Genomic DNA, 15,829 nt, shown 5'->3' on the forward strand with positions numbered 1-15,829 from the left:
ATGAACTTGTACAATGTTATTTCAATTATATTTTAATAAAGTTGCAAAAGAGGAAAATTACTCACGCAAAAAATTCAGATATAAGGTAGTATATTATAGTTTTCTATTGCTGCTGTAAAAAATTACCAGAAATGTAGTGGATTTAAATCAAGTTTATTATCTTACACTTATGTAGGTCATAAGCCCAATATGGGTCTCATTAGGCTAAAATCAAGGTATCATCTGGACTTATGCTCTGTCCTCAGGCTCTTGGGGAGTGCCTATCTCCTTGCTGGCAGAATTCAGTTAGAGCTGGAAGGTTGACATCCGGTTTGCTTGCTGGCTGTTAGCCGAAGGCTGTTCCAAAATTCTAGAAGTTAACTGCTTACCTTGGCTCATAACACCTTTCCTTCATCTTTACAGCCAACAAAGTCAGGCTCAAACCCTCTTATACTTACTCTGTCTCTCTCTCTGACCCACTCTTCTGCCTTTCTCTTACATTTCTGAGAGCTCAAGTGGGGCCCACTGAGATAACTGAGGATAATCATCCATCTGAAGGTCCTTGATCTCAATCACATCTACAAAGTCCTTTTCATTACATAAAGTAACACATTCAGAGGTTCTGGAAATCAAGATGTGGACATCTTTGGGGGAGCACTATGATGCCTACCACAAGCAAATTCAGAAACTTATTCAATACCTCAACAATAGCAGGAAGTCAAATTTTTTCCCTTGACTCTACACTGCTGTCACAACTGCATCTTCTTTACCTCTGACATGGCTCCTCTTATGGTCCTAAGAGGGCTGCCAGCAGCAGCTAGGTGTACTAGCTTCCTTGCTCACACCTATGGAGACAATGACTTCACCATCTCAGGATTTCCAAGCAAGTCTTACACTGTGTTTGACTGAACTGGAAAAGGAGAAAATTCTGAGGTATCCTAAATTAAATTACAATGGGCTGGAGCATGGAAGAGACAGTAGTTTCATCGGTGAACAACTTCAGGGCAAAACAAACAAGAGACAGCTTACATTCCTCACTGTATGTTGAAACTTAATGAGTTAACTTCCAGATGGCTATTTCCTCAATTACCTAAAAAGAACAGCTGTGTAACTAACCACCAGGCACACCTCTCCATCTTACTTGGCATGAAGTTTCCAGACTTGCCCACAACCATCCTGAAGAGCAAACCCTTCTTTCTTACAGACTATGCACTTCTCTCCCTCCCTTTCACCACTTTTATCTATATAGCCAATGTAAATTCTTTCAGAACAGCTTATATCTTTCTTCTGCCTACCTGATACAGTAAAAAGTCTGTCAACTCCAGGACAGCAGACATGTTGTTTTCTCCATCTAGCCCTGTTGTTTGATGGTTTAGACGTCGTGCCCCGGGCCTGGTCCTTTTTGGCCAGCAATGACACTCAATAAAACCCTGTCCTCTTAAGAAAACTTCAACAGTGAAAGTTTTTGTTTAACACATGAATATTGACTAGGTTTGGATGTCAGTGAACCAATAAAGGTAAGGGGAATGGGACAAAGAAGAGTTTAGTCTAATTATGTAAGATGATTTACAATTATTAGGGAGATTATAGTCTACTCATACACACCCTTCTTTCAAAACACAGACCTTCAAAAATGCTCATGCTCACACCAAACACCTTCAATCCACTTCACAAAAGGTAATAACCCAAAGTCTCATCCAGTTATTGCATCTAACTTCAGATCCATCACGTGAGTAGTATATTTTCATTTCCAAAAGGTGTGGATATAGATCCATATAGTCAATGTTAGGAAATACATGGCTACAAACTTATCTATACCAAAATCTACTGGTGGAGAGAAAATAGGATGGCTACAATTAAATTCAGAAAAGTGAAGAATGACACAAAAATGGTCAGTGTTAATTGGCCCTTACTGAGCACAAAGCATATCCTTCTAAGTAGCTAGGAATTCTTTGCCCCCCTCCCCCCTCAAAATTCCAAAAGGTAGTAACCATAGCAAGACCTTGTTTGGACAATGGCAGTAATTAGCAATTTATCTCCTGGCAACAAGCCTCTCCAAATTTTCCATCCCCCAAGGCTCTGAATTTGGTGTGGCCCTTACCTATCCAACCTCATGTGATACAATCAGTTTCTTCCCTGAAACTGCTTTTAAAATGTATCCTTACTCTAAAAACTTTAGTAGTTCCATTTACCAGGTGAGAAGCGCTCAAAAGGAGGTATCTGGGAAAGGTGGAAGGCAATATATTTGTGCTTTGTGGCATATTTACCTCCCACTAAATTTCTTTCCTTTTAAACCCATATTCACATTAACTACGGAAAAGATTAATTTCTTCCTTCAAGCTAATTTTGCAAAGCTGATCTGTGAAACTAGCCTATAAGCAGAAAGGTTCTTTCTGACTAACTCTGAATATTAAAGGCTTCTTGGATTGAAGCAGAAAATGGGCAAAACACTTCAGCATCCTGAAGTTTTTTTGTACAGTTCCCCCACAAACCACAGCCTATGAAGCATATGGTGTATGTCCCAAAGTATAAGGGAACACCACTATCTTCCCATCTGGGAACAGTGGGGTTCTTTATTGCCCTCCTTCCAGGTTAAATCTGTATGTTAGAATACAGATTTACACAAGTATGCCTCAGTAGCAAATTGAGTATCAGCTGGAATGCTACTGACTTCAAATATAGAATCCCATTCAAACTGGCTTAAAAATAAGTTAACTTCTTAAAACAAGAAATTCAGAAATGAGGCAGCCTGTATCAAGGTTGATTCCACAGCTCCAGGTGTTAAGAATTCAGGTTTTCCCATCTCTTTGTTCTGTTGTTCTCAGCTTTAGGGTATCCAAACACTAGTTTCTCATTCCAAGAGTGCTATGAGTAGCTTGAGCAACAATCTTCCTTGTTCACATCAGACTGGCCCTAAAGAGTTCCCCCCTACCCAACACCCCAAGACAATCTGTCTCAGAGCATTACTGGCCCAAAGAGATTTAGTTCTGCCCACTCTTGAAATCGTAAGTAAAGTGAATGAAATTAACCATGTTCAAACTACTCACCCGAGTGGAATGTAAACAGGTGTCAAGTACAAATTCAACCACAGCATCAAGCTGGGTACTGACAGTCTTCAAAATATCCTTTCATATATATATGTAAAATGTTTAAAGGCTAAGCTATCTTAAAACAAAAAAGGATCAAACTGATACAAAGAAGGCAATGGATTTAAGATTTCAGCCTCTCTTTTACCTATTAAGATCAGCTCAAGTTTCTTAACTCTTCAAAACATTTCTAAGACTCTTAGGAAGAATTATCCATCCATCATATGTACACCTATATCTTTATTATAACATTTTATATTTAGCTGGACATCCTTTCCACTAGAATGTAAATTCTTTAAGGCTGAGGAGAAAACATTTTTCTCTGAGGGTTTCAAATACAGTATTTTCAAACTGCAGTTGGGAATCTGTGTATGAGGGTGGTCGACTGTAGTTTATGTGGATTTTCAACTGCAGAGGTGGTCAGTGCCCCTAATTCCAACACTGTTCAGGGGTCAACTATAATATCTGACACAGTAGGCACTCAAATGTTTAATGAATGATAGAATATACAGATATTTGGATTAATGTGTTTTTGCAGCTTCCACACTAAGTTGTAGATGGAATAGAGATTAGAAGTAGAGACTGGTATCTTTTTGGAGCTTCTTTGTTTTGCTGAGACCACATATTTATAAACTTTTCTAAGGGGAGTGATACAAAGAAATGCCAGAGACAATCAATGTTATTTATACTTTCTCTTTTTGTCCTATCACTCTATTATTCTTCTAACCATTATTATTTATTTTCTCTTTTATTTTCCTTTTTTACCTTCACCTTAAGACTAATTAAGGTACTTCCTACCATCATTCATATTTAAAAACATAAAATTAGGTTAAATAAAAATTCAACCTAATTAAATAATTAAGTGTCCACTGTTTTGCCAGACTCAGTTCCATACTATGGACACAAAATCAAGTAAGATAAAACTCACCGTGTAGAAGGGAAATCAGACAAAATGAATATATTGTGGTTAGTTCTATAAAACCAATATAAAGTTCTATGGGAAACAAACGAGTTTGTCTAAATGGGCAAAAGCTATATACTTGGTGGCCATTTAGAATGTCTAACATGTATTCTGGGTGGCAGTTCTAACATTTCTGTAACATTAACAAGGGCAAATAACTGGATGAAAGTTAAGTTACACAGTGTGGGGGCACATTATTAAAAAGGAGAACATTTTTAAATGCCTAAAAGAACTGGAATCAAAGAACAATGCTAAGAATTCATTTTCAAACTTATTTCAATCTGGAAGGGGCGGATATATCCAGTCCATTCTACTTTAGCTCAAAACTGTGGTTTTTAAATGAAAGAATATCCCATAAACTAATTCTGTCATTTCCTCAAGTTCTCCCAAAATAATACCAAGTGGGACAGCATGTGTGAGTGGAGAAGAATTGATTCTAGAACAAAAAAGAAACCCTAAACATTTAAAAAATGAGTTCTAAGGGTGGGTCCATCAGCTTTTAAGATAAATGCAAATTGGTGAAGGAGGCAACTTCAGTTAGTGAAAAGGCTACACTAAATTTTGTTCACATAAAATCTGTATCTATAAATATAAAATGTTTACTATGAGAACTTTGCATGTGCTCTAATTCTTATCAAAATAACATAAGGGAATGTGCCCTCCCAAAAAGGAGAAGATATACTTTTTAAAAAAATTAAGTGTCAAAAATAGTGCTTCTAGTGGAATAGTTGGAAATAGCCAGATACAATCCTGCCTAATAAAAATATCAACTCAGTCTCTGAAGGGTTGAGCCAAGGAAAAGAAAGTTACTTTCTAAATACTTTAATTGTTGTTTTATATTGCATGAGGTACATGGGATCTACAAAACTGCTACTTAATGAATGCGCTGATGTATGCTTTTGAAAATTTTATCAATTAAAAAATTAAGAATGCCTAAAATCTGGCCAATTAATGTATAAAACTTACTAATCAAATATCACACTTAGCTTTTCACTATTACAAGAGGTTTATAAGAAGGCAACGAAATAATGAATAAACAATATGTACTTATTTTCTAAGTAATATTTATCAAACTTCAAATGGTAGAAATAACAAATTCATGTAAGACTTCATTGTAAAAACAAAATGAAATCTCACACTTCTTTAGGTCACAGTAACTTACCTCTTAGAAGTAAAATTTTTTTCCAGATCCTCATTGTGAACCAATTTTGTATCCCCAAACTGCCATGCAGACTGAAGATCACAACTTACATCAAGGCGGCACTGGTTAAGAGTATCGTGTATGAAACTATACTCTCTAGTATTGGTGAAACAAGGTGATAAGTAAACTAAAGATAAAGAAAAGAGCAAATGGTTGGCATTTAAAATGACATCCTTGTACAATGATGATTTGTATCTGATAATCAGACAGAAAATAACCAAGTACTTGAAATTTTCTTTAACGTCTGGAGGCAGTAATTTATAGTTAAGGTTTTATAACAGTAATATAGATTTCCTACAACTGTTATAAATGAAAATATGAACCTTGTTCTTCTCCACAAACCTCTTGGAGTTCCTGAAAGTTGACAGATAGTACTAGAATTCAGGTGACTCATTTTCAATTTAAGATGTACACTGACTCTACAACATGTATCGTTACACACATACCTGGGAGCTACTGTTAGCATGTAAGTATTTCTTGTATTTTCCACAAATAAAAAAAAACTAGATTCACATGAAGTCATAAGATATAGTGCAGAAAGATCCTATATCCAACTTACCCAGTTCCCTTCAATGGTAACATCTTGCTTTATAATTGTCTTAAATACTTCCTCTGTATGCACTGAGGTCAGTCATAGAATGTTATACTTTTTGCTCCAACTGTCAAACATAATTAGAAACTTCAAGAAGAGAATGACTTACTATATTTCTCTTTATTTAGTTTTACTCTTTCTATTGTTCTTCTTTTGTTCTTAATGTTTGCAGCTTCATTCTTTTGATATTTTCTGTTTGGAGAACCTTGATTAGCCATTCTTTTAGGGTGGATCTACTGATGAAAAATTCTCAGTTTACTTTATCTGAGAACGTCTATTTCACTTCTATTTCTGAAGGATATTTTTAGCTGGTGACAGAACACTGGGTTGACAGTTCTTTTCTTCCTACACTTGAAAAATATTCTGCCATTTCCTCTGGGCTCCACGGTTTCTAATGAGTCTACTGTCAATTTGTTCCCTATAACAACATGTGATTTCTCTCACGTGTCAAGATTTTTTCCATTCTTAGTTTTCAGAAGTTTGATTATAATGTGCCTTGGCATGGACTTCTTTGGGTTTACCATATTTAGGGTTTATTCAGCCTTTTGAATGTATAAGCTTATGCCTTTTGTCAACTTTGCAATATTTTCAGCCAATATTTCAAGTACTTTTTTAGCTCCACATTCTTCCTCTCTTCTACTTCTGGGACTCCAAGGACAAACATGTTAGATCTTTTATTACTGTTCCATAGTTCCCTACGGCTGTTAATTTTTTCTGTATTGTTCAGGCTAGCGATTTCTATTGTTATACCTTCAAATTTGCTGATTCTTTCCAATATTTTCTTGATTCTTCTTTGGATATCATCCAAATAAGTTTTTATTTAAATTACTATATTTTTCAGTTCCAAAACTTACACTTGGTTATTATATTTGCCATTTCTTTGCTGAGATTTTGTATTTTTTCATCTGTGCAAGAGTGTTTATAACTGTTGAAACATGATGGCCACTTTAAAAGCCTTGTCAGATAATTCCAATATTTGTTTCATCACTGTGTTGACATCTGTTGATTATCTTTTCTCATTTAAGTTGAGATTTTCCTGGGTGGTGGCAAGGCAAGTAATTTTTTAATTACATGTTAGTCATTTGGGTATTGTCAAGAGCCTCTGGATCATGCATAATCTTGTGCTTTAATAAGCCTCTACTACAACTGAGCTGGTAGAGTAAGTGCCAGTAGGGAAAAGGGGGTGGCGGTGTGGACTCTTCACCATCAGGCTAGGTTGAAGTCCTCGCTTTCCACAGGGCCTCCACTGACACCTGGGGGGGATGCCTTGTTACCATGGAAAAGGGGTAGAAGTCCACTTTCTTATTCAGCCTCCATCGATGCTGTTGGAGGGGGATGGATACCTTGTTACTAGCAGGTATATAGATTTCCATGCTCCCCACTTCATCTTCACTGACTCTACTCTCAGTGAGAAGGATGATTCATCACCACAGCAGGGGTGGAAATCTACACCTATACCACTTACCTTTGCTGATAAAGGTATAGGAACTATGTTCCCCACCCACCCCTAATGTTTTGCAGGAGTAGGGTGTTTATTGTCAAAACAGGCTTCTATCTTTTTAGAATGTCCCTTTCCCAGTCCTTGGCAGGAGAGAACAGACTTTTCTTGGGGTTTTTTGTGACTGACCACTGGCATTCCTGTGTTGTGGGCATACCATCTGAGACATAGAGGAAACAAGAAGAAAATCCGGAGAACTTACTGCTATGTCATTTCTTGAGTCTCAGGGTCCCTAGCCAGTCCATCGTCATCTCTCCACCTTTCAAAGTCTTCTTATGTTTGTTTTATCTATGATGTCCAGAGCTTTTAGGTGTACTTAGTCAGAGGGACAGAAGACATTCTATTCCACTTTGTGTAGAACCAAAAGTACATGTGTGTTTAAGGCATTAAAGGCCTGACTTAAGCTAATTTTATAGTCAAAATAGAAGATAAACATACAGTAAGAATCAGATAAATGCAGTAATAGTTATGAAATAACCCCATCTTCCACAGAAATATTACCTTTCCTAGCCGTCCTCCTGATCTTGGGAATGGTAAATTTCTTCAAAGAATGGTCTTCTACACCAGAAACTAATAAAGGTTCACTGACTGAGTTCATTTTCCACAGTGTCTTGTGTTTAGCAATCTTTTTCATTTCCATTTTTTGGTGTCCTAAAATCAACCTGAAATTATTAAGCAAAACGTCAATAAATATGTGCGAGGCAATGGCAGTAAAATAACTTAGAAGTTCTTACATGGAATTAAATATTTATTCTTGGTCACACTCACAACAGGTTTCAATCTCAATTTGCCAGGTAAAATATTTATTTTGTAGTTTGTAATAGGCTTTTTCCTTGTGATTCCTGTAGTTGTAATTGGGTAACAGAAAGCCTCTGTGTTCCTGAAAAGCTTAACTTTCAAACAACAATTTTTCGTTTTACTAACATTTGGTAAAATTCTTGCCAATTAATCTACTTCTTAACAATATTTTTCCTAGACACTTCTGTGAATAGACAATTTCTCTATATCAGAATTTCTGGCTTTGGAAGACACTTATGAAAGTTCTAAGTGAACTAATGCATGGCTATCCCAACAACAGATACCTAAATGCCTAAATGGCCTAAAACAGATACTCATTGACTGCTGCTCCCAAATAACACTCTACAAATGGTTTAGATATCATATATTGTTATACTACTAGTAGTAACAAATTTCTTTTCCTCCCTCCTTCCTTCTCTTCCTAACTCCTCCCCAATCACACTGAATGATTCTTAATCTTTCAAATAGAACTCACATTAGATATCAAAGAAAAGCTATGGAGCTCACATACATGTAAAAATGTATTTTTCATACCATTTCATAATACAGTTCATGGGCCTCCTGATATCTATCAACTACTTAGCTCAAATATTAGCTAACAATCCAAATTAAGAGCTGTCAAAATTCCACAGAAGGATCCTAAAGGGTAAGATTCCACTGAAGGTTTATAAAGGATCTTTCCCCCTAATCCACACTCCTCTTTCCTTTATGAAAGGTGATCTTGCAGTCTCCCAAACAAGCATCGATCAGAATAGGGAATCGACAGACATCTCTAGACAGAGAAGAAAGTCACTCTTTCTCTTGTCTAGCCACGAGTAGTGTTGACTCCTAATAAGAATACACTTAAGATCTCTTCTGGCTCCAGAGACAGCTACCAAGACTGCCATAGTCATCTGGTAGTTTTGTGAGAGGGAGAAGGGAGAATAATTTATTTGACAAAAAACTCTTCAGTTAGTCTTGATCTATACTTACTATACACGAAGGTAAAGGCATACAATCATCCATTGAATATACCTGAAGAGCCACGTGCTGTGACAAACCTTACTGCTTTTAAATAGTTAAATTATATTGTTTAAAAAGCAGATATTTCAGATGTATGGTTTCTTATGAAATGTTTCTCTAGTAGTAATAAATATTTATGGAATTCAGTTTGTTTAGAAGGACTATCTCAAATTAAGAATAAAATAAGGACACCCACTGTCTCTGTTTCCTTTAACAGTATGTTAGAGGTACTCACAATGGCAGAAGAAAAAAGAAGTATAAAGAACTCAAAAGCTAAAGGGGAAAGTAAAGGGCTTGGGAATTTCTGGGAGTGACAGTGAGTTTCAGCTGGTAAAAGAAAGCTTAGACCCAAATACTATAGACAGATTAAGAATAAATTTTACTTAGAAAGGCAAAAAAATCATAATGGTTCAAATTTTGGTTCTGCCACTAATTAACAATGCTATAATACTAAGCAAAATACCTAATGTCCCTGAGGCTAATAATAGTATCAAGTACCTCACATGGCTGCAGAAACTGGTACACAGAAACTCCACACAATTAACCATTAGTGTAACCCTGAAGCCTATACTATGGAACCAAGTTAAACAGAGTTTGTTGAAAAGCACAGTACTGTAAAGTTAAAAGGCAAGTGATGTTGGCTCTGATTCTAGCTCTGCAAACCTTGGAGAAGTCACTAACTTCCTGTACAGCCTATTACTCTGTATGCTTATTCAGAAATGAATTAGTGGCAAAGGAATAAATCCCTTTTACGTCAAATAGCCAAGTCAGAAAGACTTTTTCCTCTCAAAGTCCATTTTAAATGAACAATTGTACTGAGATTACTAGGACTAAAATTAAAAATCAAAGACCTGAGTACTTGAGACTTCAAGTGCTAGATTAGCAATTACTAAATTAACCTGCAACATTTTTTACCTAATTACTGTGTAAGAGTCTTTGATAACACTACCTTGTAAATAGAAATAAAAACAAAACAGTAGTTACTGCTTTGATTGAACTTGAAAGCCCTAGAATTGTATTAATAAGACTTAACTACTATCAGTTATGAAAAGGTTTCCTCAGGATGACTATAGATACATGAAGCATTATTGAGAAAGTTTTTTAGGTTCCCTTTCAAACTTTTACATTAATCAGCTTGTTGACTTACCTTTAATATCTCTACACATCTGCTCTCTCTCTTTTTGACAAACAATGCCTCAGTTTCAGGCTATTTTCTGGCAAATATATTGTTCTAAATTATTTTTACTATATCCTTTTCCTTGTGCTAAGTAATACTGATTTTACATTTATTTTCCACCCCCAAATATACTTAAGTAAAAATTAAGCATTTTAAAATATTAAAGAAATTTTTGCAATGATGGTATGCGGATATGACAAAAATCATTCCTCTTTTAGTAATCTCAGGAAAGAGTTCTGAAGAATAAATGATGAATAAATGACATTCTTGGAACTTTAGTCACAAACACATAAATTCTGAGTTCTTCAGAGTTCTAAACAGTTGAGACTAAGAATTACTTCTAATAAAAGGTTAAGTCATCACACGAATGATAAAACTAAATTTACACTTAATGAGATTAAGTCCATTAATTTATTTTATGTATACATATTTTAGTCCAAATTTTCATTTGATAGATTAGGGGTTGGCAAAATACAGCTTGTGGACCAAAATATAGCCCACTACCTATTTTTGTAGGGCCCACAAGATAAACAACTGAAAATCAGGAAAAATATTTAATGTCACTTAATTATATGACATTCAGGGTCCATAGTTTAATGCAACACAGACACACCTATTCATTTATCTACAGTCTATGGGTGCTTTCCTTTTAGAAGGAATATAGCTGAATAAATGACATAGATACTATGGCCCATAAAGACTAAAATATTTACTATCTAGTCTTTTACAGAAAAAGTTTGCCAGTTCCTGTTATAGATGAAGCAATTAAGTGTCAAAGAACTGAAACAATAAAAACTAGGTCTCATGATAGCCATTTTAGGGCTCTTTCTCCTCCTACACTCACACTGCCTTTGCAATCATCTCTTCACTATACTAAATTTCATCCCTACCCACTTTGCTTCTCTCCATCCTGCTCAACAGCATTTAAACAGGCTGAAACCTGATCATTTAAAAACAAAATAAAACCTACCAGAGTTATATTTACCTTTATCTATGTCACTTCCTCCTCCCTCCTCAGTCTTTATTTTCCACCTCCATTTCTCTACCCAAACAGAAATCTTTAGTCACCCATGTCCACATCAGTCTCTCATTCCCATTAGTACATTTCTGGTTCATATCTTACTTGGCTTCTCTACTGTTGATACTCTTGACCAATCAGCTCTTCCTCAGTTTTGTGACTTCATAATCCACTTTACAGCCACTTCTCAGGTACTGCTTCCTTAGCCTCTTAATAATGCATCTTTATTTATCCTTCACTATTGTTTTAATTATGTTTTTACTTACATAAGAAAATATTCTCAAAAATATTTTTAGTATTTCATCAAATTAATCTTTGCAAATAATAAAAATAGAACCTGGTAGTTTTAATTTGCATTTCTTTCATTTTTAGTAAGGTTGAGTCATCTTGCTTATTTTTTTGTGAATCATTTGGTCCTTTTTCTCCATCTTTTTTCTTGCAAGTAAGATGGTGTTTTAGTTAATGGTTTGTAAGAATTCTATATATAGAAAATTACTTTATAATTTGTCATAAATGTTACATATTTTTGTCTTTTGTTTATGGAATTTTCCTCCCATAGCAGAACTTTAATTTTTGTGTAATCTAATTTCTCAAGCTTTTAATTATACTGTATTTTGATACTACCACCAATGGAGTATGAGAGTTCATTTTGTTACACATCCTGACTGACACTTGATACTGGTACACTTTAAATTTTGTGAATCTGATAGATGCAAATATCTCATTGTGGTTATTCTGCATTTCTCTGATCTTAGATGAGACTGATCATCTACTGAGCATATTTACTAGCCATTTGTGTTTTCACATCTGTGAAATGCCTGTTCAAGTGTTATACCCACTTTTCTATGAGGCTGTTTATGTATTTGCCAGAAACCTTTTCAAGATACTATTTACCAATTATACATGTTGCAAATAATTCCCCCCACTTTTTGAATTTGTGTTTTCACTTTTTTCAACAGAAATATTTAATTTTAATGTAGTCAATATTATGAAGTGTTCCTTTACATTTTGTGCTTTTTTTTTACTTTTGATCAACTTTAAGAAGTAATTCTCCCAAAGGTCATAAAGACAACCCCACATTCTCTTCTAAAAGTTTTATAGGTTTGTCTTTCACCTTTAAGTCTTTTTTTTTTTTAATTCACTTTTATAGGGGAAGGGAAGGAGAAAGAGAGGGACAAAAACATCAGTGTGTGGTTGCCTCTTGCATGCCTCCAACTGGGGACCTAGCCTACAACGGAAGCACGTGCCCTGACTGGGGATGGAACTGGTGATCCTTTGGTTCACAGGACAGCACTCAATCCACTGAGCCACACCAGTCAGGGCCACCTTTAAGTCTTTACTCTGCCAGAAATTCATTTTTGTCTAAGGCAAGTAAGAAGGGTTCAATTTTTTCATGTGAGCATCAAACTTCACTGGCATTTATTTGAACAATCTTGCTTTTCACTATTTCTCAATAATATCATCTCTGACATACATTATCTTTCCAGATATACACGAATTCTAGGCTCTTTGCTCTGTTTTACTGTTTGTGTTTTTCTGCTTCTCTGTACAAATACCATCACTATAAATAAATCTTGATATATGTTTGGGCATAATCAAAAGAAAAGGAAAAACAAATTTTGTTCTTCCAAAGCATCTTTGCTCTTAAGTACCCATTATACAATAAAATAGCTTGTCTAATAAACTTATTTAGGTTTTAATTGGAATTTCACTAGTTCTATTGATCATTTTTGGGAGAAATGACATTGCTATATTAGTCTGTGAACATGGTATATCTCTCTACTTATTCATGTCATAATATTGTTCAGTAAAGTTTTATAATTATTTTTCTCATGAGGGTTTTACCCATTTTAAAGAATTTATTCTAAGGTAATTTATAATTTTTAAATTGTTATACATGGTATCTTTAAGTTACATTTTATTCCCTCCTATTATGTTTAAAATGGTGTTGATGATAAAATAGTAATAATGGCTAACATTTACCTGTGACACCAGGTACCATACACTTATCTAAGTGATTTACTGTATTTTTCAGACTATAAGACACACCAGACCGTAAGACGCACCTAGGTTTCAGAAGAGGAAAATAGGAAAAAAAAAAAAAACCCACTCCATTGCCACCTTCTCCCCCGCCCCCCCGCAAGCCAGGTATGCTACATTCGGACTATAAAATGCACCCCCATTGTCCTCCCAAATTGGGGGGTAGAGGTGGTGTGTCTTATAGTCCGAAAAACACGGTAGATACATGTTGATTAATTTAATCCTCATACTTTCCCCATGAGATACCCTTATTTTAAATTAGAAAAGGAAGTGCAAGGAAGGTAAATAATGTGTCCAAGGGCACGAAGCTAGGAAGTGCTGAATTGGAATCAAAGCCAGATAATAATGTCTTAGTTTTGTTTCTTCCTTTGTATTTCCTTACAGCACTTGTTTCTTGTGCTTTAATTACTGTGCTGGCTAGGAATTTAATATATGTCAAATCTGTCAAATACAGATGTCCTCCAGTATAACGAGGTATGTCCAGAAGGTATCCAGCCATATAATATGAAAAATAGAGATATTTATTGAAAAAGATACAAAATACAAGAAACATTGTACACAGGACAATGATGCCTCAGTTCTCTTCAAAGTAGGCACCTTTGAACCTCACACAGTTCTCCCAGTTGCCATCAGCTGCCCCATTGTATTTTACTGAATCTCATCAACAGTGTAAAATCTCTTCCCTTTCAAAGGTGATTTTACTTTGGGGCAAAGCCAGAAGTCACAGGGCACCAAATCTGGGCTGTAGGGGGACTGAGTCACCTGTGTGATGTGATATTTTGCTAAAAAACTCTTCACGAGAGGTGATGCACTAGCAGTGCATTGTCGTGACGAACGAAACTGCCAATCACCAGTTGCCCATAGCTGCAGCCTTCTGAATCATCCAATTAGTTTCCACAGAGAAATGTTCAAGTTTAACACAAAATTTGAGGCAGACCTGTTGCTCTACTTGCTCAGTCATTTTGAATGTGATGGACACACAGTACACACGCTCACTCAACAGCATCTACCACCCCCACTGACTAGTACAGTGAAGTCGTCATTGTTCATGTATGCACATTCCAGTCCACTCTCCTTGACTGCCAGGTTACATCAATATGATGTGAACCATTCTCATTATATTAATGATGGCTGGACTTTTCCTGGACAGCACTTGTATGCATGGGATTGGTTCTAGGACCCTTGCTTATACCAAAATCTGTTAAGATGCTAGCCCTTACTGGTGGGGCTCAGAGAGCTGGACATCATCTTATGAATCAAAAGGTCACCTGATTTGATTCCTGGTCAGAGCACATGCCTGAGTTGTGAGCCAGGTCCCTGGCTGGGGCATGCGAGAGGCAACCAACTGATGTTTCTCTCACACATCAGTATTTCTCTTCCTCTCTTTCTCCCTCCCTTCACATCTCTCTATAAAAATAAAATCTTTAAAAAAAAATCTGGAAGATGCTCAAGTCCCTTATATAAAATTGCTTAGTATTTACATACAACCTACATACATCCTCCTATATACTTTGTCATCTCTAGATTACTTATAATGCCTAATACAAGGTAAGTTCAATGTAAATCATGTTACACTATATTGTTTAGGGAATAATGACAAGGAAAAAAAAGTCGGCACATGTTCAGTACAGATGCAACCATCCTAGGCCTAACTACAAATACGTGCCAGCAACAATGTAACCTTTTTTCCTAATGTTTTTGATGCACAGTTGGTTAAATCTGGAAATATGGAACCCACAGACACAGAAGGCTAACTGTATAAAGTGATAATGACAGACGCCTTGGTCTTTTCCCTCATTAAAAAAAAATCCTCACCGGAGGACATATTTTTCATTACTTTTAGAGAGAGGAAGGTGGGAGCAGACTGAGAGAGAGAGAAACATCAATTGGCTGCCTTCTTGTACATCCCCTGAACATGATCGAACCCACACTCACAGCTTGGGTATGTGCCCTGACCGGGAATAGAACCTGTAACCTTTAGGTCCACAGGATGATTCTCCAACCAACTGAACCATATCAGGCAGGGGTCTTTTCCCTCATTTTTAAGAGAATGTTTTAATTCTTTTGCAGTTGAATGATAAATTCTGTTTTTGTGGTAGACATCCTGTAAACATCAGGTTAAATTTTCCTGGGTATAAAATCCCAGACTGAAATTTTCTCTCAGCACTCTGAGATATTATCCCATTATTTAGTGCCATCCGCTACTCCATTTTAAAAATCACCTGTAATTTAATTGTCATTTGTTTTATAGAATATCTTTTTCTCTGGCAGCTTTTAAAATCTTTGTCTCTGATATTCTGCATTTTCATCATGATGTTGTAGTCTAAGATTATGACGGACTTCTTATATCTAATGTTTGATATCTTTGACAGTTATATGAAATTCTCAGTAACTTCATCTTTTTTTTAAATTATATTTTGTTAATTATGCTATTACAGTTGTCCTGATTTTCCCTCTTTACCGCCCTCCACCCAGCA

At 35.8% G+C, this 15,829-nt stretch overlaps 1 protein-coding gene across 4 annotated transcripts in view; it reads right to left on the bottom strand.

The window, feature by feature from the left end:
- TEX15 (testis expressed 15, meiosis and synapsis associated) overlaps positions 1-15,829 on the bottom strand; it is a 75,318-nt gene that overhangs the window by 42,152 nt on the left and 17,337 nt on the right. For all 4 annotated transcript variants that reach the window (XM_053916782.2, XM_053916781.2, XM_045197230.2 and 1 more), the window contains exons 2-3: positions 7,819-7,979; positions 5,189-5,354 (exon numbers count right to left, since the gene is read on the bottom strand). In XM_053916782.2, coding sequence (XP_053772757.1) covers positions 5,189-5,354; positions 7,819-7,957 — 305 coding nt within the window. In that variant the 5' untranslated portion in view covers positions 7,958-7,979. The remainder of the gene's footprint in view (positions 1-5,188; positions 5,355-7,818; positions 7,980-15,829) is intronic.

Source organism: Desmodus rotundus, chromosome 13 (assembly GCF_022682495.2).
Source record: "Desmodus rotundus isolate HL8 chromosome 13, HLdesRot8A.1, whole genome shotgun sequence".
Classification (NCBI taxonomy): Eukaryota; Metazoa; Chordata; class Mammalia; order Chiroptera; family Phyllostomidae; genus Desmodus; species Desmodus rotundus.